Source organism: Molothrus aeneus, chromosome Z (genome assembly GCF_037042795.1).
Source record: "Molothrus aeneus isolate 106 chromosome Z, BPBGC_Maene_1.0, whole genome shotgun sequence".
NCBI classification, from domain to species: domain Eukaryota; kingdom Metazoa; phylum Chordata; class Aves; order Passeriformes; family Icteridae; genus Molothrus; species Molothrus aeneus.
In genome coordinates this window covers 46,569,221-46,597,038 of record NC_089680.1, presented here as the reverse complement: position 1 = coordinate 46,597,038, position 27,818 = coordinate 46,569,221, and the positions used below count along the sequence as shown (strand labels likewise).

General features: G+C 48.6%; 1 protein-coding gene across 1 annotated transcript; it reads left to right on the top strand.

Annotated features, from left to right (window-relative positions):
- Window positions 1–2,746: 2,746 nt before the first annotated feature.
- On the top strand, window positions 2,747–27,649 carry B4GALT1 (beta-1,4-galactosyltransferase 1). Its single transcript, XM_066569235.1, has 6 exons — window positions 2,747–3,032; window positions 15,497–15,732; window positions 22,749–22,936; window positions 24,368–24,490; window positions 25,989–26,093; window positions 26,672–27,649. The coding sequence occupies exons 1-6, from the start codon at window positions 2,762–2,764 to the stop codon at window positions 26,805–26,807; spliced, it is 1,059 nt and encodes a 352-aa protein (XP_066425332.1). The 5' UTR covers window positions 2,747–2,761; the 3' UTR covers window positions 26,808–27,649.
- The last annotated feature ends 169 nt before the right edge of the window (window positions 27,650–27,818 follow it).

Genomic DNA, 27,818 nt, shown 5'->3' with positions numbered 1-27,818 from the left:
CTGATGGCTTGTTTCAGCAGGTATTCTAGATGTTTACAATCTCTTCCAACTGCCAAGTTTGATTAGAATCAGACTTACAAGTCATTAGGCATGATGGATGGACAGATGTATTCATGTGTAGCAAAGTATTATCATCAAGCAGTAATTTTTTGTAGGGAGAAAAAGACTGAAAATTAACTTTGCCAAAAAAGAACATCACAATATGATGAGGTTGGAGTGGACTGTGGTGTGACTGGAAAAGTGAGATCTCCAATGACTCCTTACAGGTTGGGCTGGAGTATAGACTGCAATGGTGAAAACTGGAGAGGGCGGGCATGCAGTGTGAGCAGCCAGACCTTGCACAAACACATGCTCATTTTTACTTCTCCTGTAAGGCCTGTATTTCTTTTTCCTCATTCATGGGCTCATTAGGACACCTTACCTCTATGTAAAAAATAGGTGTGCAGTTACCTGCTTGGATCTGTAAGTCTGTATTTACCATTCACATATCATCGTACACTTGAGTGGTGCAGACTGTGAATGATCCCTTCCAGCAACAGGGCCTTCTTTAATCACAAAGCCTTGCTCCAGAGATGTGTTGAGACCAAGCAAGACAGTGGTCCCATGGAAAAAATGGCAATATTTTCATAGGATTCACATAAAACATAGCAGGCATTCATGGTGGGGAGCTACAGTGGACCCATGGAAAATTGTGTTAGACATTTCCTAACTCTGATGTTTTTACTGAACACTGTGCTGTCACTTCTTTTGCTATTGCTGGACAAATTTGAAAGATGGCATATATGATAGTGTCATGGGAGATCAAACTGACTCTGCCTTGAGTCACAATTGAGGTCTGGTTCACAATGCACCACTTTCCCTACAAGTGCTCAGTTCAAAACTGAAAGAAGGGAAAGACAAATTTCACTAGAACAAGTCCAGGTATTTTCTGACAGTAGAGAAACATGGAAACTCTGGACTGACCTGCTAGTCCTGCAAAATGGATTTTCTGCTGGCTCACATTGTGGGTTGCCTTTTACCAATTGATCCATAAAAGATGTCTGAAGAGCCTGAAGGTTTTGAAAGATAGGTTTACTCATTGAAGAAGGCAATTATTAGCTGATGCTTGTTTGAGTGTTGACTGAGAATGTCAGTGCCATCAGTGATGGTGTCATTATAGCATCATGGACACTGGCATTGCCATCATGTTGCTCACAACATCAGGTTTAAACAAAGCACAAAGGGACTACTGGACTAACTTGCAGAATGTCTCAGGAAGAACTGAGAAACATCTAAGTGAACAGAAAAGAGGAAGCAGATGTCTTTGGTCATGCACTTTGGCAGCAGGATAGCTCATTCCCGTCACTCTGGCATCCCACCAGGCAGCACCAGAGGCCGCTGAAATCAGCAGATCCACTAGAGCTAAGGACAGCAGGAGCAGCGCAGGCGCGCATGGGGCTCTGTGTGTGTGTGTGTGCGTGTGTGTGTGTGTGTGTGTGTGTGTGTGTGTTACAAAGTAGTTTTTACCCAGGAGAAGAATGACATTCACTTTCTTCCTGCAGTTACTCTGCTTTCGTGAGAGCAAATGAGTGGCAGCATTAAGGGCTACTAGCAGGAGTTATTTATTGCACTTTAAAACCACTTGAGTGTCGCACGGTGTACGTGAAGCACCCTGAAGCCCAGATACATGCAAGTCTGCCAGACCACGAACAGGATTTTGCCTGGCCAGCTGTCAGTCTCACCCTGTGAGTCACCAGTGTCCCACTGATTGCTTTCCAGTCAGCTGCAAGTGAAATGCCTGCAGTGCCCAGGGGAACAGCAAGGTTAGTACTGTCTCCCTGTGTCCCCTGCTCCTGCAGTAAGACAATACTATAAGACCTCCCCCATCATCTCTGCTGGCCGAGACAGGATAGGGGTCTTCTTGTAGAGCCAAGGCAGTTTCTTTCCCGGCTCAAGGACTCGCTAGTAATAAGAAACACATGTAACTAACTTTGAGGGATGTTGGAAGGTGCCCAGACCTCCTTCAACAGGCACTACTACTGGCTTGATGATAGACGTGAGGAAAATCTTTCCTCAGAAAAGTGGATCAATTCTGGGACACGGTACCAGAGAGGTGTAGATTGCCATGCTGGGCAGCTTTCAAGACTCAGTGGGACGAAACTATAGCTGACTTCACATGTTGCTGGCAATAGTCATGCTCCAAGCAGGATGTTTGACTGGAGACCTCCAGAAGACCCTGCCACTGGCACTGCTAGGATGTTGTGATATATTTAACAAAAAGCTAGTCATTATTTAAATGCAGGAAATTAGCTGAAACAAGCTCCACCGAGCTGACAGAAAAGCTACAGTTTATGCAGATAAAAGCGAAGACAGTGTGGAGCCCTCCAAAGGGAACGAATACAAACATAGCCCTGCTGCCCCGCAGCAGGTCGCTGCTGCCGCTTACACCCTCTGTCACAGGCGAGCGCTTCTGGGGGCTACTACAGCGACCGTTCCAGCACGCTGCCAGCGGGCACCGTGTAGGAGAGCCGGCCACGGCGTGCTGCGCTCACAAGGGCCGGCCGGAGGGGGCCCGGGGGACCCGGGCGGGAGGCCGGGGACGGGCGGGGATGGCCAAGCCGAGCGGCCCCGGGGGTCCCGCCGGCGCTCCCGGCGGCGGTGGGCGGGGCGCGGGGCTCAGGGCCGCCCCCGGCGGGCGGAGCCGTCGCCGCCCCCGCCCCATCCCCGTCCCCCGTCGGCGGTGCGGCGCGGGGCGGGCGGCGCTCCCCGCCAGAGCAGCGGCATGAAGGAGCCGTCGCTGCCCGGCACCTCGCTGCAGCGGGCCTGCCGCCTCCTCGTCGCCTTCTGTGCCCTCCACCTCTCGGCCACGCTGCTATACTACCTGGCGGGCAGCGCCCTGGGGCCGCCGGGCAGCCCCGAGCCGCCGCCGCGCCGCCCGCCGCCCGCCAACCTCTCGCTGCCGCTCTCCCGCCCGTCGCCGCCCGCCGCCCGGGCCCGATCCCCGCCCGCCCAGCCGCCGCCGGGCCCCTGCCCCGAGCCCTCCCCGCTGCTCGGTGAGTGCCGTCCCGGCGGGGTTTCGGGGGGACGGGCGGGGGCCCCGCCGCCCGGGGGTGCCCGACGCCGCCCGGGGCGCGGGGAGGAGGCGCGGGCGGCAGCCAGCCGGCGGGTCCCGGTGCGCCGTGGGTGCCTCGCCCCGGGAGCGGGCGCGGTGTGACAGCGGCGCGGCCGCTCCCGAGTGTGCCGGCGGCGGAGGGGGATTGTGGGAGAATCCCCGGGGAGCCGGTGCGCAGGGGAGCGCGGCGCGGATGCTGCCCAGGCACGGCGGTGGCGAGCGGAGCCCCTGAGCGCTCGGGAAGCGCTCCCACCCCGCCCGGCTAGGTTTCTTTCTGGTTGTCCTGGGGGTTGGGTAATTTCCTCTCGGAACTCTACCCAAAGTGCTGCTCTTGCGCAATGCAAGCTCAGGAGGGCTTTTTGCGCTATGCAGGCTTTTCGCAGCCTTTCTCTGTCGGCGGACCTGCTGAATGAGCGGAACGGGTTTAAAATGAGCTCCGAGGCAGGGTCATGAGTACAGTTGTTATGTATCCCAGCGGCGCTTTCCACTGAACATATTTGGTCCTGTGATGCAGTACCGTGATACGTGGCAGCCTGGCGTGTGTTTTATCTGCACTGGAGCTGTGCTCCCCATAGGCTTTTTCCACGACCGCTTGGGTGCTGGCATGCTGGCAGGATCTCGGCGGGTTTGCAGCCTGCTGGTGGTCTCATTTTTACTATGTGATGACCTGGAGCTATTTTGATCTGCTGGCTTTGTCACAAGGCAGAGCTAGGGACAAGGGGAATTTCAGATTTTTTTGATACCTTTAAAAGGCTCTCCCACCCAACTTGTTGCTTGTAACTGCTGCTCCTCGAACAGACACTCCTGTGCTGTAGGCAGGGCTGTTACCATGGCCTGCTGGCATCCCAGGTTGACAGTAGCCTGGCCACACCTTGGGCCCTTGAGCCTGGGGGTAATCTCCCTCATCCACCAATGGGCCATTTCAGCGTAGGTACCTCTGTTACCAGACATCACACTGGGGAAAGAGACTTCAGAGAAGCTACCTGTGGTTTTCCGTTTACGGAACCGACAGAAAAATTCATAGTTTCTTTTGGTGCTTGCTGGTCAGCTCTTTATGGATCAATGCATCTGAATTACAAACAACTGTTTTGTTATTTTAGGAAGGTGGTTTTGAGGTCACTGAAAGAAACTGTCCTGTGTTTTGTGTTCTTGTTTTTGATTCGTATCTTTCGCTTTTTTCCCCTACATCACTTATGCTGAAAGTGGCTGTGCAAGCCTGTCCTCAGAGAGTGGATGTGGGAACCCTTTATGAATATGGCTTTACTTTGAATGGTCTCCACTTAGTCTGATCCTGTCAGGAGTGAGTCATGTGCTTTGGAAATGCCTGGAGTTTAGAGAAATGCTCTTAGTGACCCCAAGATTCAAAGTTTTATTGGAGTTAGTTGCTGAAGGATCATTTAAGATGTTTTAAATCATCTTTGTAGCATCTTCGGTGCCATTCACTGAATCTGCCAAGACCATATGTGGCTGCTGGCAGTAGTTACAGATGGTCAACAGAGCAACAGGGCCATGGAAGAAGCAGCTCTTTACGATAGAGTAGGCAAATGTTTTCTACCTGTGTTACTTCAGTATTTGTGGGGTGATGCAGTCACATGCAGTCTGGCACTGTCAAGGCGTCAAGATTTATAGCCAGCATGTAGGTGAGAAACTGTTTGTTCTTTTTTTTTTTTTTTCCTCTGTTCTTTTCAGGTTTTGGTAGCAAAGAGCATTTGTTAAACAATTGTATCATGCCTCTCACGTTGGTCAGAGCTGAGTCTGCCCTGATCAGCATCTCATGTGTCTCTAAGGCCACCGTGAAGAATAGAGGGTGTGCACTTTGTTGACACTTCTGATATATAATTTCCCCACGTAGAACTCAGAAATACTCCTTTTTGAGCTCAAAACTCACTTATCAATATGAACATAAAAAGCAGGAATCAACCTGTGATTCCTGTACTCCCATAAGCATGGGGAAGTGCTCTGATGGGAACAGGTAGCTCCAAAAACTCCATTTCCCCAACAAACCAACAATTATTGTAACATACATGATTCTGGGGTTTTTAATTTCCTGCCTGCCCCTCCCCCATCGTTGTTGGGAAGCATGTGATGACTCACACAGGATATGTGTGACTGAACTGCTCAGTCTTTTTGAATGGTAAAATAGCCAGGTACTCATTTCAGAGACCCACAGATTTCTTCCTAGCAGTCTTTAGAGAGTAGTTTACAATCCCTGCTGTCTGGCTCTGCAACAAATGCATTAGCTGAATGAAGTTTAATCTCTTACCAGAAGCTGCCAAATTTTAAATGTGCTTTTATGGTTCACTTGCTGTTATTTATAATTGAAAAGAACAAATCAGGACTGGGGTAATACTATAATTCAGCTTCAAGCTGAAAGTCCTTAAAGGCTATGCAATTCTCTAATACAAGGTAATATAAGCATTTTGGATTTATGCTTCAGTTTAGAGCTGCATGCTAATGAGTATCTTAAATGGGGTATCAGGAAGCAGAATGTGCTTGCTGCAGTAAAATCTCAAGAATTCCGAGAAATTCTGGTTTCTCTGAGAAGCCCAAAAGCAACTAAATCCAGGTATTTCCTGCACGTGTCCATTCCCCAAATTGTTACATTCTTTAGGAGATGCAGACAGTATTGTGGTAGTGGTTTTGGTTGGGTTTTTTTAAATAAAAATTTGCTCTCTAGAAGTAGTGTTGGCCTAAGCACTTTCAAACCAGTCAAATGTGTTTCTTCTACCATTTCCATGTGGCTTTTTGGTATTTTGGTATTGGGGTAGTTACATGCCTGCTGGTTTAAGGAGGGTATGCACAAGGGGTCAAATTCTTCAGCTGAAAGATCCCTTTCCAAAAGAGCTCTTTTTAATGCAGTAAAAGTCTGCAAAGCTGAATATCATAGGCAGGCTTACCTATATTTCAGGGACGTAATTTTCAAGTCCTGCCCAGGTGAGTGCAAGTATTTATGGAGGTTATTTTAGAGTACAGCTGTCTCCTTAGCCAATTCTAACCCCCATTTAGACACCAGATGTGGCTGGGATGGCAAACATAAAAGATATGCTCTTGCCCTTTTTGCCATGAGCATCTTCTGGGAAAGTTCACCCAAGTGTGGTAAATATTGCAGTCATATGTCTGTCTTAATAGCTTTTCATGCCCAGATATAAAATCAGAAAATTGATAACTCTGTACACTAGTAATAAATGGATATTCACAAAACAAAAGTGTAAGTTAATGTATGAACCAGTGAATTGTCCAAAGGACAAACCACTAGAGATGTACTCATTTTCACTAAGGTTTAAAAATGGCTTTTTCCTGGGATACCATGGATTGGATTGGATTGGATTGGATTGGATTGGATTGGATTGGATTGGATTGGATTGGATTGGATTGGATTGGATTGGAAGGGACCTTAAAGATCATTTAATCCTGACTCCCTGGTGTGGGCATGCACACCTTTACCTAGACCAGGTCATTCAGAGATCCTTCCAATGTGGCCTTGAACAAACGCTTCCAGAAATGGGGCATTCAAAACTTCCCTGGGCAACCCATTCCAGTACCTCACCACTCTCACAGCAAAGAATTTTTTCCTAACATTTAATCTAAACCTGCTGCACTTAAAAGCCATTGCCCCTTGTCCTGTCACTATCTTGTCAAAAGTCCCTCTCCAGCTTTGTTTTCTCCCTAGAGCCTTCTCCTCTCCAAGCTGAACAGTCCCAACTCTCTCAGCCTGTCTTCATAGGGAAAGTATTCCACTCCTCTAATCATCTGGACTCACTCCAACGGTTCCATGTCCTCCCTGTGCTGGGACCCCAGAGCTGGATGCAGGGCTCCAGGTGGGCTCTCCCCAGAGCAGAGCAGAGGGGCAGAATCCCCTCCCTCCCCTGCTGCCCACGCTGCTCTGGATGCAGCCCAGGACACATTTGGCTCTCTGGGCTGGGAGTGCCCATGGCTGGGTCATGTCCAGCTTCTTGTCAGACAGCACTCCTAAGACCTTCTGCTTGGGGATCTTGGGCTTACAAGGAAAAGAACTCTTTCTCCAAGATGTCAAAGAGTTCTGGATATAAACTGGTGTTTCCCACTTCCATGTTAGTGAGGCATGTTTAAAAAAAAACAAGGATCGAAAGAAAAAACTCCTTTGGACAGCTGTCATTCAGGGAGGAGAGGACCTGTTACAGAGGCTGTTTCTTCAATGCACTGCTTCTGTTGCCTGTGTAGTCAGTACAAGCAGGTGCTCTAAACTCTTGGTGCTGAAGATAAGTGATGAGGGTTTTCTGATGCTTTGAGCCTGTAAAATCAGCAGTGATGCTTATGGTCTGTATTACAGAAGCGTTTAGAGGTTATGTGCTGCCTGAGATGGAATTAATAAATAATACCGTTTGAGGCCCTGTATATGTGGACATTTTGTGGGCAGAGGTAGAAGGTGTTTTACTGCTGGCAGAATCCTAGCAGGACAAAATTGGGGCAAGAGGGTGAAAACCTAAGAGATACTAAACCCACCATTTTTTAGAATGACTCCTAGTGCTGACAGTGCTGAAGGGATTTGGTAGGTGTGGCATGCCTGGGGTCTGGTCATCCTGTCACATTGCCCACCTGCAGTTGTAGGCCATCATCTTGCCGTGGGGAGTTTCTGCCCCAGGAACTGGAAGCCTCTGAATCTGCGGGGTCACTTGCAATACCAGGCAGTGGAGATAACATTTGCTTTACATGTAGCATCTCCCTTTCCTCTCTCATCTGGACCTGCGTTTTTTAAACCTCTTTTATATAGCCGGTCTCTGTTCCTTGCTGCCTACCTGGGTGCTGGAGGCATTGCATTGCTCACAGACACAAGCTGGGGTTGTGTTGTGTCCCTCTGCTGCCTTCTTTTGAAAAAATAAAACAGAAACTCAGAGAAGATCATGGAGAGGGCAGGGGGAGGGGGAGATAACGCATGAATCAGTTTGCTCAAATTTAAGCTTTCTTGGCTTCAAAAGAGAGTTTGAGAAACTGTTAAATGTCTCCCAAGAATATGCTTAAGATGTTTGGCAGGGAGCAGATGTGTGATCCTGGCAACACCACCGACAGCTCACAGATCTGTGTGGCAGGGAGCACATCATATCTCTGAAGCACAGGCTTCCTTGGCAGGCAGGGAGCAGCTTCTGTGAGGAAAATACCACTAGCATCCTCTTATCTGATCAAAGTGGAGGTCAAGGAGTGTTAATTAGGCTCACAAAGTAGCTTGGAAAGGTATTGTGCTGTGCTCGAGAGCAGCTGTTTCAGGGACAAAGCACAACAGACAGAGGAGAAAAGGAAAGTTTTCTGTCTCATGCATGTAGTGTTTTATAACATGCTTGTCTCTCTGCCAGCATTGATCTGAAGCAATAGCTAGTTTCTTTGGAGATTGGGCCAAGTTTGTGTTTGGAAAGAGACAGATAACTTGCAGCTTCCAAAACTGCCCTTGGACGCAGAATTCAGTTAAGCTGTTTCACTTTCCTCTTCTGGTGTGGAGCATCCTAGTCTGACTTCATTCAGCAGATAGGGAGCATTGTCCCTGTCTTGAGGGCCATCCCCACCCCGAAGGGCGGGGTGCTGGAGGTGCACAGTCCCCAGCAGGGAGGTGCTCTAGGTCTGATGGCCTCACATACAAGCAGGAGGTGCTGGGCTGCACAGCTCACCTCCTTTCCTCACCAGTGGACACTGCTCTCCAGCCAGCCACTGCTCTGCTCCCTCCTGCACACCCTTCTCTGCAGGGCAGAAGGGGGATTTGGTTTTGGGGACAAACCCAGCCAGTCCATAGCAATACTGCAGTGAGGGGGCCACAGATTTGGAGTGTTGGGGCATGTGGATGGAGCAGTGTCAATGTTCAGCTTGCTCCTGTTTCTCCTGAGTTTCTCTGAGTTGGAGAAGGTCTTGTTGCACAGCCTGTCCCCACTGGATCAGTATTTTCTTTTGTGCAGCCCCTGCCTGCAAGGACAGGTGCCTGGTGAGCCAGGCGTGGATTGCATTTACAGTGCAGGTGCTAATTTCACTGAGGAGTGGCCATGACAAGGGGCGTGACCAGGCACAGCCCTTCCAGCAGGCTTCCAGCTGCTGCTGAACTGCCCGGAACTCGGGGCAGTCCCCAAGCTTTTGCACATGTTTGAAGGAGATTTGCTTTTGTCACCTCTCCCACCTGGGGTGTCATTGGATTTGCTTTGAGGGCAAAGAGACAATTTGCCTGCAAACCTGTCCTGCTGAATCTGGAAGTGGCCCTGTAAAGGCTTTTATGGGATGGGTTCCCACAAACCTTTGTGCTCCAGGGGAGCGAACGAAGCAGCAGCCATCTCTCCAGGCATGCAATGCCCTCCTGCTGTCCTCACCAGCAGCAACCCATGCTTTTGGGGTGCACAAGCGCTGGCAGAGTTTCAGACAGACAGACCTCCACCCCACCTGGCACCCGGTGCTCCCCCACCTATCTGAGGAGTGCACCCCAGCCCTGAGGCAGTGCTGGAATCCAGGTGCACATGCCACAGGCAGGATGGGATGGGGCAAGGGAGAGGGGCTGCAGAGATTGCCTGATGATTTGGGGCTGGCCCTGGCAGAGATGTGCCCGAGATGCCACTCGACCTGAGAGGGCTCCTGTCCACACATCCCATCCTGCTGCATAGTGGGGGGTTTGTGGCTGATGGCTGCTCAGCCTTTTTCTGATCCGTGTTTGTTTGTTTGTTCGTAGTTTGCTGTTAAGAGAGCCTGGAATTTAATTTTGTGGTGGGTGGGAAGAGCTAATGACATGCAGATTGCCTGGCTCAAAGGCAGACAGTTCAAAGCCGCCACAGTGAGCGTGCACTGGATTTGAGCCACCAAGGAGGACTTTGCTTCTCTCCCAGAAGTACCCTCCATCAACAAGACTGTCTCCCTTTTTTTATATTTTGTTCTAAAGATGCCACATGCTAGTGTCAGTGCTGGGGATTGGGTTAACAAATTTTTTTCTCTGACTGTAGTTGCTGCGTTAATCAGGCAGACCCAATGTTGCCAGCACATGTGATGCATCCTCATTTTTTTCAGCCTGTTTTCCTTTGGGGTCCATAGTTGCAGATGCCAGACCATGTGCAAGCCTGCCCAGGACAGGAGATGAGCCCATGTAGCAGGCTTCCCTTGCCGTGGCATACTTAACATCTGTGGGGATATGCAACTTCACAAGTGTAGATCAGCCAAATGAAATGTATACCAGCCTTTGGGAGGGCAAGTTTTTGGGGTTTTTGTGACTAGGATATTTCTAGAAAGACCCAAGGAGTTTTTTTTCTTTAAACTCTCCTAGGGGAGCAATGGCTGGAGGCAGCAAGAGGCAGGGACCACTCTGACCAGTGAGTTGCATGCCAGGACATGGCTGCTTGGGAGACCCAGGTGGGCAAGGGACATGGGGGCTGCCCAGTCCCCCATTATGGGCCTGAGCCATGACTTGAGTCTGTCTGGTGCCATCTGAAAAGCTGCTGGCACAGCTCTGAAGCTTAGCTGATGGGAAATGATTTTAATTACCTTAAGAGGAAATGACTGCTTTGCCGAGCTGCGGGATGCAGCTGCCTGCCTGCCCTGGAGCTGCCGTGTGAGGCTGGGGTCTAGCCCTGCTTCACAGCCTGGGGTGGGGGAACTTGCTCTCACATTGTCTGGGGTGGAGCTGATATTGTTTTTCCCCACCAAGGCGAGCTTGGTGTGGCTGATGGGCCCTTCCTTCCCTTTTCTGTTGGGGCCCTGAAAATAGAGGGTTGTTTGTTTTTTTTTCCTCTCTTTGAGCTCTGCTTCTCTTTTCCAGCATTTCTTTTGCATGAGGATTGTCTGAGTGTGGCAGTGCGGGCATGCTCATGGCTCAGTGGATGGATAGCAATGCCCAGCTCTCAGCCAGGGTGATAGAAATGTTCTTTTTGGCTCTGTTCGGGGAGAGCCTTTTTCCAACTGCTATCTGTTTTTGCTTTCATTTTCACTAAACTAAATGTCTGAGGTTGATGCCTGGCTTAAAGCATACAGGTGGATTTTGCTTGGTTTCCCAGCGAAGCTCTCTGGAGGGTGATTCTGGATGGCTGGATCACTCTTCAGGCCTGTCCAAGAGACTAGTTTACCTCCTTCCTATTTCCTTCTCCCAGGGCCACACTGCCTTCCTGAAGAATAGAGTTCCCCCAGTCTGTCCTGCCTGAGTCCCCCAGGGCTGCCCTTTGTGGCAGCAGCCCTGTTTTGTATCCCTGTTCCCACCTTCTTGGATGGAGTGTGGTGTCATCCCGTTTGCAGCCCCTGTAGGGGATGCACAAGTACACTTCTGGCCCTGCAAGGCATTGCTTCCTGAGTTTTCCCAACACTTCTAGTATTGGGGAAGTGTTCCTTGGGGCCTCCCTACATCACTCCCTTTGGTCTAGGGAGGCTAGAGCAGTCTCTAGATTTATTATAATATCAGGCTGAGTGGATTCTGGGCTACTTGTGTGAGGGTCCTCTCATTTTGGCTCAGCAGGATGAGCACCACGAGGGCTGTGTGCTAGCAGCCTCAGATGGCAGGAGGTTTAGGTGTTGTGGCAGGCATGGCCATTGGGAAGTCGGGATGGGGCAGTCACTGGCACTGTGGGACAGGCTCTTGGAGCTCCAGCACTGAGCTGCCTCTGCTTTTTGCAAGCCTCACTTTGTGCTTTGTGTGAGAAGCTGCTTCCAGTTTGTGATGGTCCCTGGCTTTTCCTGTGCACCTTCCGTGTGAGCAGAAATGCTTCTGAGGGTCAGAGGTGAGGGGCAGAAGTGGGTTGGCTTTTTTTTTGGTGTATCTTTCTCTTACCTTGCCACTGCCAGCTAAAGCCTCCTTTTACAAACTCTGAAATGTTTTGATGTGATGCTGTGCTTTCGTGTTCTTTTGCAAGCTTCCTGCAGTTGCTTATTTATGTTTTTGAGATTTTCTTTTGCTAAAAATATGCAGTGGAGGCTCATGAAGCTGCTCTGTTGAAGCTTTGTGATGCTGAACCCAACAGAATTTCCCTACAGATGCTGAGCTGCATGGGTGACCAGAGTTGTGAGTCCACACAGCGCTGTCACGCCTGTCTGTTCTTAGAAGGGACTCTATATACACTGACTCCTGTGTCAGGCAGTCAGCTTGAACAGAATCAGAAAAGATTCAGATGGAGTGAATCGAGCTGGAAAGTTTACCCAGTAAACATAGATAGGGACACCATTTTGACAGGTGGGACAGCACTTGCAGCAGACTTTGCATGTTTTCTTGGCATTGAAGATTACATCCTGAGTCAGCATCCCTGGGAAACAACAGCCCGAGGGCTGCCTGCTATCCAGGTAGTCAGATTTCAGTGAAAATGATTTAAAATTAGTAGTTGGAACTGTGACTCTATTAACCAGTTGGAAAGCCTGTGCATTTGTGGATTTGGTTTTGGCCTTGTCCTGCTTGGGAAGTGAAATGGAAGTGTCAGTTTGCAGTGGGTGGTATGTTGCTGCTGCTTTGTGTCAGCCACATGACTTTATGAAGTCGAGTTTGTTTTAGTCATTCTGTATTTCAAAACAGCCTATTCAGCTTTTTTTCTGGTTTTGTATTTGGTGAATGTATTAACTGAGTGATTTGTGTCCAGCCTGTCTCAGAGGCGCCTGCCTTGCCACACATGGATGGCACTGGTGCCTGGAGACTTCTCACTGACCTAGGTGTTGGCTGCATCCCTTAGGGCAGGATTTGTGAGAAGGTGTGCTGCCCTTAAAACTGATTAATTAAGCGGGAGGTTTGAGCAGTAGAGATCTCACCAATGCCTTTCAAGACTATGAAACTGTTAAATCTCTGCCTTCTGCAGCTGTTTTTTACAATGAATATGCTTTCTGCTCCCATCTTTTCCTTGCCAATGTTCCAGTCTCTGTAAGGCAAGCAAGAGTGAGTGCTGGCAGGATGAGTGGTCTATGTTTTGCCTTGGGGGGCTGCTGGATGCCAGCCAGTGAAATGCTGTTTGCAGTTCCAAATGCTTGTGGCTGTCCTTGCCCAGTTGGAGCTCACAAGTCACCAGTGGGAGATTTCCTCTGTAAGTTCACCTAAATGGCAGACTTTCATTTCCTCCTGCCTTACTCTGAGTCGGTCCAAGACATTAAAAGAACCTTTGTTTGTTAAACCAGAAAGCATTCTCCAGTCTGATGGGGCTCACAGTTGCTTCTTGGGAGCAGCAACTGGGAGAAGAGTCCAGTAACTGTGAACACAGAGCCCAGCTTGTCCCAACCGGAACAGGCTTGTTTGATGGGACAGCAGCCACACCCAGTGCCTGGCAGTAGACTAGGCTGGCAGGGCCCTGTGAGGGGGTGTGCTGCTTCTGCCCCTCTGCTTCCTGCAGCATCCCAGCAGGTCCTGCTGCTGGCAACCAGGGGCAAGAAGGATGAGAAAATAAAGTTCCTGGGCACAGATGCCCAACAAAATCCCATTTGCTGGCCGTCAGAAGTTAGGTGAACCATGCAATGCCCTCTGCTGTTTTAAAATCACAAAAGTGTAGCATTAGCACTAGCATCCTAGCTCTGAGTGCTAGTCTCCTAATGGAGGTGACACTCGTGGGCACAGGGACGGCGGGGGGAAGTGGGTTGGGGCCAGAGGCTGTTTTGGAAAAATGCTCCCCACCGTGGTGTGGAAGCAGCCCCCAAATTCAGCAGTACTGTCTCCCCCGCCTGCCACCTCTGGCCTCATTGATATGATGCCTGTCCCACAGGCACGAGGATGGCTGTGCCTGGCTCCTGATCCTGTCGCCACTGAGCCCCAGTCCCAGTCATTCCACTGCATGTTCTTTCCTGCCCCAGTTCTTCCAATTTTTGCCTCTTCCTCCTGCTGCAGAGCACCTTCTGAGCTCTCCCTGTAAGCCACATTTAGACTTCAGAGCAGAGAGGCTTCAGCCCTGGCCCTGCAGCTGCAGGGCAGCATCCACAGGGCCCAGCTTGTACCACGGGGCAGAGAGGATGCAGAACTGGGCACAGGGGTCAGCTGTGCAGCTGAGAATTGCTGGGAGTGTGGGCAGACTGATCCCAGTGCCCCTGGAGTCTGAGAGATCACTGCCTTCTCCTTGTGTGAGAGGGAAACTTGCCTGTTTAACCAGTGCAAAATGCAGAGATCAGGAGATCCCTTTGCATCCTGCCACTGTGTAGGTGCTATGCAGCAAAGCTTCCCTGCTGCCCCTGGAGGTGCACTGAGCACCTCTGCCAGCTTGGCCAGTCTCTTCCTTGTCCTCTCCAGTGTGAGTGAGCACAGGTTAGTGAAGCAGCACAACCAAGTTGCTTCTTCTAAATAACTAGGGAATGAGCCATGAGTCTGGAGAATCATTTCTGCTTTTTTTAGTAGTCACATGTTTTGGAATGCACAAGGTTGATTGTGGTGCCTTTTTGACTTCCATAAGTCACTTGTGCTCCTTCCCAAGGGGCTCCCCCAGGGCAGTGTGCCCCACTTTGGGGACCTGGGGGTCTCTGCAGCAAATGTGAGGCAGTAGCACTGGTGAGGTAGGACACTCAAACACACCCAAATGGAGGAGAAGGGGAGGGCACAGCAGCCAAATCATTAAGGGGTGATCCTCAGACTGGTATTTATGGGCTGATGCTTTATGCCTTATGCAGGGGGCCCTCAGCAACGTCCCCACTGCAGAGTTTGTGCCAAGTGCAGTTTGTTGACTGGCTGGTGCTGGAAGCAGGACGTGGCAGCAGGAGAGGCCTTTTCTTGGGCTTCCTTGGTGAGTCATTCCATTAGTGCTGGAGCAGCTGGAAGCAAATAGAATGGCCAGCCTGGCTGTTCTGAAAGGGTTTCTCTGGTGCCACCTGGACTTCTCACTTTTAACCTGGTTTTGACACATTGTTTCAATGGTTTCAAAAGTTGCCACTTTTGAAACCATCTACAGGAATTGCCAACCTGTATGCAAATCTGGATATGGGGATTTTTTATCATTTCTATTACAGAACTTCTAATTAATAAGTGGCATGTCTACAGAACACCAAAAATATCTCTAAGAAAAAAAAAGCAGGAAGGGGATTTTATTCACTTTGCATGTAACCATCCATAGGTGATTTTGTCAGTAGGAGAGCAGAACTATTTTTGAAGCACTTGACTCTTGGGCTGCCTGAGGTAGGTGGGAGCCCAGGGGGCAGTACTTCAGGCTGGTTTTGTGGTGCGTGTGCCAGTGGGAACACAGCTCTTGGTTGGCCACACAGACTGTAGGACTTGCACATCTCAGTGTCAGTGACTGGGTTCTGATGCCAAGAGCACACATTGTTTGTGGGTTTGCTCTGACTTGGTGGTGTGAGGTTGCTTTGGGTATGGATGGTTCAAGCTTCAATACCTCCAAGCACTGATGGGATTGTGTTTGGACCAAAAGCTCTGTTTCTTAGAAACCAAACCCAACCAAAACCCTAATATGTGTAAAGGATGTATGTTCAGAGAAATAGATTGTGTGTGTTAATTTGCTTTGTGCTATGACTCTCTTCCAGTTGGTGCACTGCGTGTGGAGTTCTCCCAGCCTGTAAACCTGGAAGAAGTGGCAAGAATAAACCCACAGGTCAGAGCAGGAGGTCGTTTTGCTCCGAAGGACTGCGTAGCACTTCAGAAGGTAGCGATAATCATACCGTTCAGGAACCGAGAGGAGCACCTCAAGTACTGGCTCTATTACCTGCACCCAATTCTCCAGAGGCAGCAACTAGATTATGGAGTATATGTTATCAACCAGGTAAGATGCTAGAGACAAGCTTTCACACAGCTGTCACAACAGTGCCTGTGCCCCTTAAAATAAAGGAATGGCTGCTTTTCTTTGAAAAGCAGTAGGCTGGCAGGTAGGAATAAGGTTGCTTAAAAAAAGAAAAAGAAAAGGAAGAAAAATTTTGCTTCAATGCCTTTGGTGGAAAACCCGAGGTCCCCACTTCTGCTCAGGTGCAATTCATTCCTAAGAGTTTCTGCTTAAAGAAACCACTTGGTGAGGAGGAAAGAATTCCTAATAGTATAACCCAATTAATTACCTCTTTCCATATGTTCTTTTTTCCCAACTGCTGCAGGAATGGCATGCAGAGATTTTAAGGTGACAAGTTGGTATTAATGCCTAGTTTGGTAGTAGATGTGCCATAAGTGTGCAGGATTTCACTTTATCGAACACCTTCTGTTCATGTTAGTGCCCAAAGTCAGATGGAGAAAACAAAGCTGTGGCAGTGGGGCAGGTAAGTGGCTGCCTTCAGGGAAATAGAAAAGAAACAAGCAATCATGGAGAAGTTATTGGAGTTTTTGGTTTTGGGGCTTTTTCTTCTTGCTATCTGGTGGCCTTCAATCTGCCTTTTAAAAAAAGAAAGGCATAAAAATGCACATTTCACTCAAGACAAGCTGTCTTACTTTATAGCATAATGGTGTTTAGATAAGTGAGTGTTGTTCACCCTTAGAAAGGCTTAAAATGTGCAGGCGTTTGTACAGGCTGCAGGGTGAAAGGGCAGATGCAATTCTGAGAGCCTCAGCAGAGACCACCTTCTGGACAATTCCACTGCAGTTTCTCTCTTGGATATGTATTTTTATTCTGTTTTCTCAGCTCAGTAAGAACTGAGATGAAATAACATGCTTCTTTAAGTGTTAACTCCTTAAATTTCTGCTTGGATCAGCTGGTGTGTTTGGGCATATCAAACACCATGAATATTTAAAATGGTCACCCAGGTGATGAATTTCATCACAGACTTGAAAGTAGGGGGAGACTTATCCCAAGAGAGAAAACTGATACTCCATTACTACAATTTCTCTTGCTTTGCTCATTTCCAGGGTGCCAGAGGTCAGGACAAAAGGGATTTCTGGGGAATTAGCAGTACTTCTGCAGCACAACGGCCAAGAGGGTTCAGTGTCTGCATCTGACTGCGCTTGTGGCCTGGCAGCCACACTGCTGAGGACACAAGGCATCTCTGCAGCATGCAGACAGGCGTGCTGTGCCCTAGAATTGAGCCCTGTAAGGAAACCCATCCTGTGGAAAGCAAGGAGAGCTGGTGCTGCTGTGGTGCAGCAGCACAGGGCCAGCCGCAGCCCTCTGTGCTTTGGGCTGCGTTTCCTTGCCCGTGTGAGTTGCTGGTGCCACGGGGCTGGCTGAGCCACAGACCCTGCTGGCCAGGGGTGCAGGTGGTGCCTTCCGAGCACGGCTCGGAAGCAGGAGGGTAGTGTGGCACCCAGCAGTGGCCCTGCGGTGGGGGCTGCTGCTTTCCCAGGCAGGTGAAGTCAGCACCAGCTGTGAGAGCTGCCTGCACGTGGTCTGGGGCATCGCTTGTGAGAGAGCAACCACCCCCATTGTGTGCAGCTGGGGGTGGTGTTCCAGCGTGAGGAAAGCAGGGCTGGTGCCCCTAAAGGCAGGCAGTGTCTGAAGCCTGGTTGGAGTCCCTGCTGCTGCTGTGATGGTGCATGCTGGCTTGCATTGCCCTGTGTTGCTGGCTACTCCTCTTCTGTGGTCCTGTTCTCCAGCACTAGGGCTGTGTGCTTTACAGTTAACTCTCACAGAAGTTTCTGAAGCAAATGCTTTTTCTTGGGTGGGCATAGTTTGAGTGAGAGTGAAATGCAGTGCACAGGGTATATATGCCCTGGCCACATCCAGTAGATATAGGTTAGCAAGTAAGACTACTTGATTTGTAAAGTAAACATTCTCTTTCTGCATGCCTCTAATAAGCTGTGTCTAGAAGTGGAGTGGCCAGTGGTAGTAAAACCACTGGATGCATCTCCCAAGGGTGAGTGGGAACACTGAATAGAGAGAGATACAGAAAATGTATTAATTCTTCCAGAAATACAGTAGGAAAACAGTCTTATTTCTCTGCTGTCTTGACAATTGCTTTTCTCTTTTTCTTGTCTGTCCTTCCCTTTGCATCTGCCCTCCTTTTTTTTTTATTTTATTTTTCCTTCTAGTGGGGAAATATTACCTTTACTTGTTAATCCTGTCTATATCAAAGCAATCACTGAAGCAAGGAGAATTACTGTGTGATCTGGTTCTTACACGCTGCCTACATGCTCTTCTGTGCTCCGCATCTCATAGAAAGAAAGAGGAGCGCTGAGCCCTGCTACTGCTGCACTGGTAATGTCAAACTTCTTCCTTTCAGCGCAATGTGTTTCTGTCACGAGTCCATTGTGTCTCCTCCGTGCTGTTCTTGCGTGCCTGAATGCCTCTGAGTAGGACTTGGCTGAAGTCAGGGGGATGATGTTTGTAAAATGTCTGGTATGTAACGGGAGCCAGTGGAAAATAATGTATTGTGTTTCACCTCGCACACTCTACCCCTAGAAAAATCCAAACCCTGTGCATTGGAGGATTTTTCAGGTAAATCTGAAGAGGACACATGGCTGGGCACGCTCTGCCCAGGGCCCATCAATACCCCACAAGTGACAAATTTGCAGTGTCTCCCTGAGCCTTGCTTACTCCCACCCTTATCTGTGTGTCCTCCCACACCTGCGGCCACTGCCAGGCGGATGCTCAGCTCTAGAAATTAATCTTCTCACTGCATTTCAGCCCATGCAAATGCCCATGCAGCCAGACAAAAGTTTGAGAAAGGGAAGACTTAGCCAATTCCCTGAAACTGGGCAGTTGTTCAACCATTTTCCACTGGCCCCTGGTGCCATTTGCAGTGTCTTAGTAGCAGTTTTCCAGAGAGGTGTGTGCGCATGTGTGTGTGAAGTGGTTGGGGCATCACTCTTACTTGTGTTACTTTGCAGGGGGTATCAGGTTTGTGGGCAAAGGAAGGAATTGTGCTCAGCTGCTGCTTACCCTTGCAGTGGCAGGGGAGGCAGGTTTCAACTGTGGCTGCTCTCTCCCACTGCCCAGTGTAATAGTGCTGAGGCCTCAAAACACCCTGTGACAGAGAAACACCAAAGTATCTCCTGATATGGCTCTGGAAATTTGTTTCTACCTGGTCAAGTCCACTGGAGGAAGGACTTCCCCATGGATATGGCGAGTGTGGTTCAGGCTATCTCAGTGTATTAGCTAGCAAGCTCCCACTGGGGGTGATGGTTCTCCTCGTTGGCCAGAAACATACAACATACATCCTCACCATTACCTCCATGAGATCTGATGAGCGTAGGATTCAGGTGAGAGAGATGCAGCCACATTTCATCTGTGCTGTCTGCAAGAGGAATCACAAAGCTGCCTCCTGCATAGATGTAGGAGGCAGAGCAAAGTCAGGACATGTGGCTTCTTGCTGGTTTGTAACTTCTTTAGTTTGAGTAACGATTCCAAAAACCTCGATTTTTTTCTGTTTAAGCACTGAAAAAAAAGGAACCCTGCCTCCTTTGGCAGATCTGGGTGAACAAGCCAGATTCAGCTGAGGTAAGGGATGGGAAGTAAAAAAGCCTGGATGTTCTTCTGCTCAGGCTGATCATTCACCTCCAGGTGCAAGAAGGAGTCAGTGTTAGACCTTGCAGGACTGAGGCAGCAATTTGTTCTGGGAGTGACAGAGAGAGTTAATTCATGAGCCAGAAGCAGGTGCTGGGCACCAGCACTGAACTCAGACGTGGGTTAAATTTCAGGACAAGAGAACATTGGGACAAAATTGTCAGGAAAAGAAAATAGCAAAAATGTGCTTGGATTACATATTTTCTGTCTGAAAGCCTAGGAGAGCATGGAGGCTATGTCTAGAGCTTGACTGCATTGTCTAACTAGCAGTCCTCTGTGTGCTGCCTCGCTCTTCAGGATAATGCTCCTCTGTCCAAGCAAGTCCAAGCTAATCCATTTCTTTGTGACAAATAGCAGCATTCATGGGATGACAAGCCACTAGGCAGAGGCGAGGGATGGAGGTTTTTTCAGCAGTGCTTTACCTGCTTTCTCAAGGCTCACCGGCAGGTACTGTGCTCTGTGCTGACCTGGAAGGAAGTTTTCACAGCTCTGGTTTGTTGTTTGGTTGTTTTTCCAAAATGCCACAGATCAGTCAAAGATTGAAGCGTGCATGTGAGTTTTGAGAGATATTTGAATCTCAGATACTGCAAGCACGCCAGTGCTTCCACATTGCCTTAGGTAAAGAAACAAAGCTTCTGCAAAAAGCAAAACCTCTTGTCTTTTTTTGTTCCAATATACTGTGTTAAATCCCCACATACCTTCTGGGACAGAAAAGCAACCTCCTGCCTCAAAGCAGTCACAGTTGGTAATGGTCTTGCAAAGTTTGCTGCATGAGCTACATGCTCACCCTAAAGTTAGTAAAAAATGGCTTGGAGAGAGTTCTTTGTTTTCTGTATAGGCTGTGATTCCCTTCTTGCTAGTCTTTTGGATGCCAGACTGTGAAGCTGCGGGGCCATTTGGGAGGAGAGTGTCAATGCCCACATGAAGTGTTTGCCCTGTGTCCTGTCCCTCTCCGTGCACAGTGTGGGCTCCAGTGTGAGCTCTGCCAGGGTCCCATGGGTGGGGTGGCAGGAAGGGTCCTGCATGCTCTCGGTACAAAACTCTCTGTGCTTTGAGATTTTTTGGGGAGAGGTTTAAAAACACTGCTCCTTGTAGCACTGTTATCCCCATGTGTCATCCAGAGGAGTTAGAGGCTGCCTGAAGGCACTGGTTAATTACAGCTAAGCCTCTGCTGGTAACAAAATTGGTGCCCTTTGCCTTGAATTTCATTAGGAAAAGAGCAGCCAAAGGGTATGAAATGAGGCCCCAGCAGTTGCTTTGAGGTGTGAGCACACTGCACTTTGCACCAGCACCAGGTCGAGTCCCCCTCAGAACCTTGGAGCCAAGTCTGGGTTTGGTGTCGTGGGACCTGAGGAGTGCTGGGCAGCTTGGGCTGGCAGCAGCCTTTGCTGGGGAAAGAAATTCCTCCAATCTTATGACCTCAGTTGCTTTCTTTCCCCAGCCTCTTTGTTCCACTTGCCTTCATTTTCTGTACTTGAGTTTTCACTGCTCTTGCTTTATGCATGATGATGATCGTCCACCCACCACCTTATTGTTGTGTGAACCCTTTTGTTTTGGGTGAGGATGCTAAGAATTTGCTCAGATCCTCTTCCATGAAAGCTTACTCCTCCCTGTGAAGTCATTTATGCCCAAGGCAAGGGAGTAATGCTTTTGAAAACTGGTTTGACACTTGTATTTTAAAACCTTCATTTGGAATATACTTGGGGCTGTTTCAAGAACCTGCATTGGCTCTTCAGCAGCAAATCTGTTAATTAGTCTGGATTAAATGGTTACCAAAATGATTGCTTATTAACCAGATAAAGCTGTTACAATGAGTGTGGTGTTTCAAGCTGCTGCTCCTTGGGCACAGTATTTTATCCATCCTTGATTTGCATCCCATGTTGGGTGTGGGTAGTGCAGGGTAGGAGGACAGCTTGCACAATGGGGGAGTCCTTTGTCTTAACACTGCTCAGAGAGTGTGGAGGACTAAAAACAGAATGGATTTGGCAGTCTTGGTTTCAAGGTTGGCAAAACCCTTCAATCTCTTTGAGCGATGCCCTGTGAGTTTCTTTCTACCTGCTCTGTTGCCTTGTACAGGGTTTGGGTTTGAAGCTGCTGCAGAGTGGGGTCTTCAATTGGAAATCCTTACTCTCAAACCACCAGTATTATTGGGTTTTTTGTATGATCTTTTAGCTAAAAAGCTAAAGTACTCAGTATTTTGTGAGCCTGTACTTGTGCTCAAATCCACATGTGCTTTTGAAATGTTTTTTCCGGAAAAGGGCCAGATAGGTTCTCCTCAGGTGCTTCATTATCTGGGGAGGAAAGTAGAGATTTTCCTGCCCTGTTTTTTGCCCGTCCCTTCATTAGCTGTGCTTGCCCTGAGATAAATATGCCCTGCTGTAGTGTCAACTCTTTTCAAGTCCTTCCCATCATGGCAAGAACCTTCTTGATTGCATTTCCCCCCATCTGTCAAGGCCCCCAGGAGAGATGAACAGTGGTGAAGAGCTCCAAAGAGGGGGATGTGCCACTGCAGCAGTGGCAGCATCCACCTCTCCAGCTGCAGCCCTTTTGGGAAGCAGCTCATGCTGGCCTGCCATGCAGTAAACAAGGCTGTGTCACAGCCATGTGCCAAACCTGCTGCCCAGAGCCCAGGGAGCAGCCTGCTCCTCTGCCTTCATGGCTGCTCAGGGCTTGGCAGAGGGTCAGAGGTGAGCAGCAAAGCATCAGACCTTGGTTCCTGGTGCCATCTCGTGCTTTGCAAATCAGGTCTGGTGTGTTGCTCAGCAGTGGCTGTGCTGCAGTCTCACAGCCATGTTGTGGCAGAGCTGAGGAGGAGGGTGCTGAAATTCTGGCCACAGCAGGGTTTTGGTCCATGGTCCTTGTCATGGCTGTAAGTTAAAGCACTGCCCATGTTTCTCTCTGCAGCAAGAGTCCCTTCTTCCAGAGGAGCTCACCTCTTTTTGCTTTTCTCTGCTGCTCCAGGAAGCCCCACCTGCTTACCCTGTGTAAGAAAATTCAATCCTTAAATGCCTGTGCATGGAGTGGGACATAGGGACTGCTTACCATTGGATCAAACCTGCCCTCCTGGGGGCTCCCACCAAGAGATGGGAGCTGAGCTGGGTCCAGCCTTTCCTCAGCCATTTTTCCTGCCCCCACGGTTTGCAGCTGACCCAAGTGTCATTGTTCCACAGGCAGCATTTGGGGTCTGCTGCAAACATGCCATGGGTGCTGCAAGAGCAGTGCTTGGGCTTGAGCTCAGTCTGTCATCAGGGCATGTCAGCCCTCTGCAGCAACACTGGCATCTGGCAACAGGTAAGAAACTGCTGATGTCAACTGTCAAATCTAAGTCACTTAACTGTTTTTATTTGTTTTTAAATTAGGATGGAGAAGAAGAATTTAACCGTGCTAAACTGCTGAATATTGGATTTGCAGAGGCCTTAAAGGAGTATGACTATGATTGCTTTGTGTTTAGTGATGTAGACCTCATCCCAATGGATGACAGGAACACCTACAAATGTTACAGCCAGCCACGACACCTCTCCGTATCCATGGATAAATTTGGATTTCGGTGAGACGCCTTTTGGAGTGGCATCTGTTTCCTAATAGCACTGCCAGCCTAGCAGGGCAGGCGCAGTGTTACACATCCCCACCCACCACTGAAAGCATGGGAAAGCATCTCTCCCAAAAGCCTGTCTTAACCTGCAGGGCCCTGCAGGGAGCAGGTGGCTGCAGGGGAGGAGGGCAGAGAAATGCAGCTGAGGACTTAATTAAAATTCACAGCTTCTGGAAGGTGAAACGAAGGGTGAGGAAGAGCTAAGCAGCCTTCATTTTGCAGATGCCCACATATCCCTTCTTGTGTTTCAGTCTAGGAGCTGGAAGACAGCTAGTGTTTCCACCCAGTCTGAAAAGTGAGACACTCTCACACACTGAAAATTATGTGCAGCTTTAAAAAGACTGCATCAGACACTATTTTAAGAGCAAGACAAAAATTTTTTGGCTGTTTGGTTTTATGCCACTGAGAGACCTGCCCTGGTACATGAGAGCAGCACAGACTGAAACTTCTTGCAGCATATATTTGGGTTTAGCAAGCTGTTCTGAACAAAAACGTGTCTTGCTTTTCCTTTCAGTTTTGGTTGTTTGTTTTTTTTCCCCTGTCCCAAATCCTCAGGGAGGAGCTTAAAAGCTCATCTATAAAGTGAAGACTGGTCGTGACCCTGTGGTGGCCAGTAGTGCTAAAGCTATAGCAGTGGTGGTGTTGGCAGGGTCTGTGCATGTCTCCACTCCAGACCCAAGCCCTGCTTCAAGCAGGACTGCCACTGTCACTGCAGCAGCTGCAGCTCTTTCTTGTATGGAGGTGAAGCTTAAAACAGAAATGCATGGCCCTGGGGATTTCTCTGCTTGTTAAAGCAAAGACAAGTCTGTACTACATCCTGGTGATCCCCGTGTGGACCCTCTCCTTATGCTCTGGGTCTGAATTTCATCTGTCCCCAGTCTCGTGGTGAATTGTCCCGTTTCAGGTGGGAGCTGGTTGGCTTTCTGTGTGCAAGGTCACACTGCCAACTCAGTTTTGGCCTGCAAGCTTCCTTTCAGGGCACTGAGGAGTGTGAAGGTGAGCAGTAGAGCTGCACAAGGAGAAGGCTCTGTGGCATGTCCAGTGTCTGCCTGAGCTCTTGCCACTCCTGTGGCATTCATGTCACGTTCGGTGAGGTGATATGCATTTCAGCCTGTCCTTTGAGGACAGTGTACTGCTTAGTAAAAGGCTGCAGCTACTTCCAGTTGCAAAATACTTCTCAGATATATTTGGGACTGAGCCCACCAGTTCCCTCTCCCTCAGCTGAGTCCAGAGTACCACAACACATGGCTGCTTCCTGTGGCAGGAAGGTGCCTTGCAGTGGATGTGGGCTGGGTGAAGGGCAGCAGCAAGCCCTTTTCAGGCAGGCAGGCTGCCCCTTGGCTAACACCCTCTTCTCCTCTAATGTGCTCTTTTCTCTGCTTCCAGGTTGCCTTACAATCAGTATTTTGGAGGCGTGTCTGCCCTGAGCAAAGAGCAATTCACAAAGATCAATGGGTTCCCAAACAATTACTGGGGCTGGGGTGGTGAAGATGATGACATTTATAACAGGTAAATAATTTTTCCTCCTTGGCACCCTGGGGTGTGTTCAGGGTGGGGATGAACACAGCCCTGCTGGTCTCACCTGGGTGTGGGAGGACATGGGGTGTCTCCAGGCAGAAGGTGAAGGTGATGTGTGGGCAACCTACTGGCTCAGTGAGAGCATGTTCCTGCTGGCACCCCATTTCTCAGCTCCCAGAGTGCAGTGGGGAGGGGCTCTAGTTGGAAAAGTCACACCCCTCCCCCTGCCACTGTTCATTCTCCCTATACCCTCACCAGTAGCACCCACACCAGTGCACTGGCTGGGGCAGTGTCCTTCTGGTCTCCCAGTACTGGCTCAAAGAAGGGAATTCAGGACATACAGCTTAAGGTGGATGAGACTTTGATCAACCTTGCCCAATGCAACCCAAGATTTGTTTGGGTCTGCAGCCTTGTAGCAGATCCCTTTGTTCCCAGGAGAGTTCCACTTGTCGGGCTGTCTGTATGATGCTGTGAGCCATGTGAGCTTCACTGGAAGGAGGCTGAGCAAGGCTCAGAAGTGCAGGAGAGGATGCAGGTGTTCTCACAGGGCAGACTGAGAAGACCAGGGCAAAGGATGAACGTGCTACCTTTCAGCTTCACATATCCACAGCATTCACTGAGAGAAATCATCATGAGGGGCTTGTATTTGGAGGCCTTCTTCATGTTTCTCAGTATCAAAACCACTCTGTGATCTTTTCTCTGGGATTTCTGAACTCTTCTAGGCTTCAGAAAAGGTGTGTTTAAAAAAAAATTGTATCTTCCTGAGGTTTTGCACTTCTGTTTAAAAAAAGAAGAAAGGGACAGCTTTCCAGTAGGGCATTCAGATCAAGGTGGCAGTTCTTTCTTTTGGGGGCGCTCAGGTTTTAAGGAACAGAAGATGCTACAAAGAAGTGAAAAGAGAGAGGTAAACAAGAAATCAAGTATTTTTCATCACTGATATCTATGAAAAAACTCAGCAGGTGCTTTGTAGAGAGCATGCAAACAAAGACAGGCTGCCCCTCACCCAGCAGGTCTCAGCTGGTGCCACTGTGACTCTGACTATGTGTCTGTCTCCTTTATGCTGTGTCACCACCATTCACTTTGGTTTCCCCCAACACTGCAGCTTTAACATCACAAGAAATAAGTGCTCCTCTGGCTCCCATCCAGATGGGTTAAAAAACTAGATGACTCCCACTCAAATTCGAGTCTACAGCCTGTACCAGGGCTAATGTGGGTGTTGGGTGTTGTTTGGAGGAGATGGAGGTGTAAGTGAGGGTGTGGTGAGCTATCTTGGTGTTGGCAGGGGGAGGTCTCTACTCTGTGTGATAGATAGTGTCTGTGTGGAGAAGGACTGGCTTTCCTTCCTTGTGTCGGCAAGCTTGGGAGTGCGTTACTAACATCCCTCCTCAAAACCAACCAAAAAACAGTAGGTAAAACCAGTGGTTGTTTGTGGAAGGTGTGGCAGAGCATCCCACATCCTTTGAGTGTTTAATGTACTCGCTTTCTGCAGGCTGGTGTTTAAAGGCATGGGGATATCCCGTCCGGATGCGGTCATTGGGAAGTGCAGAATGATCCGGCATTCCCGGGACAGGAAGAATGAACCCAACCCCGAGAGGTGTGTCTCACCCTTCCCCACATCAGGTTTAGGGGTGCCTCCTGCCCTTGCTGCTCCAACTGCTTGGCCTTCTCTTTGCCAGGCACAAAGGTCCAGTGTGGAAAGGCTGCAGCCATCTCCTTGCTGACTGAGCTCTCTGCTCCTGCTCTGTCAGCTGCCACCTTCCCCTTCCTAGTTTATTATCTGTTTATACACCTTTTCACCAACATTGCACTGTGGCACAAAGGCCTCTCCTGATTTTATATTTCTTAAATGCAGAAAAATAGATTCTGAGCAATTGTTTCCAGCTTGTCTTTGGGGTATAAACCTCTGCTCTAGTTCAGAGCTGGAAAAGGACCTGTGTGATTTAAAAGCTTGGCTGCTTCTTCCTAGCTAAAATTTGACCCCATAGGAATGCATTGGCCCATTGCTCAGGCTGGCCAAATGTGGGAGTTTATGGCACTGATACTCAGGTTTTTCTTGAAACACCTGCGATGCTGCCTGAGAGGCATGCAAAGATCAGATTGTTTAAACATTTTTCCTTTCTTTCCTTGTTGTCTCCATCCTCTCCCCCACTTTTTTTTCTTCCCTTCCTGCAGGTTTGACCGAATTGCTCACACACGGGAGACAATGAATTCTGATGGCTTAAATACACTATCCTACAAGGTGTTAAGAACTGACAAATACCCTCTCTACACAAAGATCACAGTGGATATTGGCTCCCCCAATAGCTAACATCAGAGACACAACAGAGACTTGCCTATATTGCCCAGGATATCTGGCCTCACTGATGCATTATGTGTGCTGGTTTTAAAAGAGTTGCAGTGAACCAAAAAAAAAAAAAACGGCCTCTTTTGGCATGCCAAAGTGTCTCCAAATTGGTTGGACAAGTGCTTTTTAAATTTTTTTTTTAATTTCAAACTTGACTTTACACAACTTTCTAGCTCTCCGTCGTTTTGTAAGTCCAGAAGCTGTACATACAAGTTGTAAATAGTTACTTTGCCATAAAATGTTGAATCTGATTTATTTGCTGCAGTACTCCCCATGTCGAATTAATTGCTGGACTCAAAATTTTCTGATTATGACTGTGATATATCAACAGTTACTGCCCATGATATTTGGTATTTTGAATGAGGTGTGTGCAGGCATTCTTTTTAATTAATTCCTAGTTTTACTTTATGAAGGACTGTAAAATGCTGCTACAATTGTCCAAGTTTACGCTTTGCATTAGATTTTTTTAAATGGAGACAGCAAAATACAACTTTTTTCTCAGAGTGACCAAAACATCTCCTCTATGTGCAGAGCAGGTGTTGAACAATCAAGTCTGGATTCAATGAATGTCATTATTTCTTTTAGTTTCAAAGGAGGCTTTGAGTGAGTTGACACAGTTTGCCAGAATTTGTGGGTAAGCTCCCTTCACAGGGTGGGAAGCTATACAGATGACCTCTCTAAAATCTGCTGGCTTCAGATAACCTTACTTCTGGATATGACAGAGATTATTTGCTTCAGCACAACACCACCTGGGATTTTTTTGGGGGGTGGAGGAGTTCAGAGAGGTGTTTGCAGTGTTGATTTGTCTTTTGGGTTTTTTTTTTTTTCCCATGAAATAAAGATTAATTTCATTGCACAAATAAATTATGGCCTTAACATTTGCTAACACTTGTTAGCAGTGTTGGGAAGTTACCACGCTATTTAAGCATTGTCTGAAGCTTCCTAAAACCAAAATTTTCTCTTGCAAGGTTGTGC

Bases quoted from the DNA above. Each gene is read 5' to 3' on its own strand.
- B4GALT1 (XM_066569235.1), top strand. From the start codon at position 2,762: ATGAAGGAGCCGTCGCTGCCCGGCACCTCGCTGCAGCGGGCCTGCCGC. The intron at 15,733-22,748 runs GTAAGATGCTAG...TTTTTAAATTAG, and splicing joins GAGTATATGTTATCAACCAG to GATGGAGAAGAAGAATTTAA. The intron at 24,491-25,988 runs GTAAATAATTTT...CGCTTTCTGCAG, and splicing joins GATGATGACATTTATAACAG to GCTGGTGTTTAAAGGCATGG.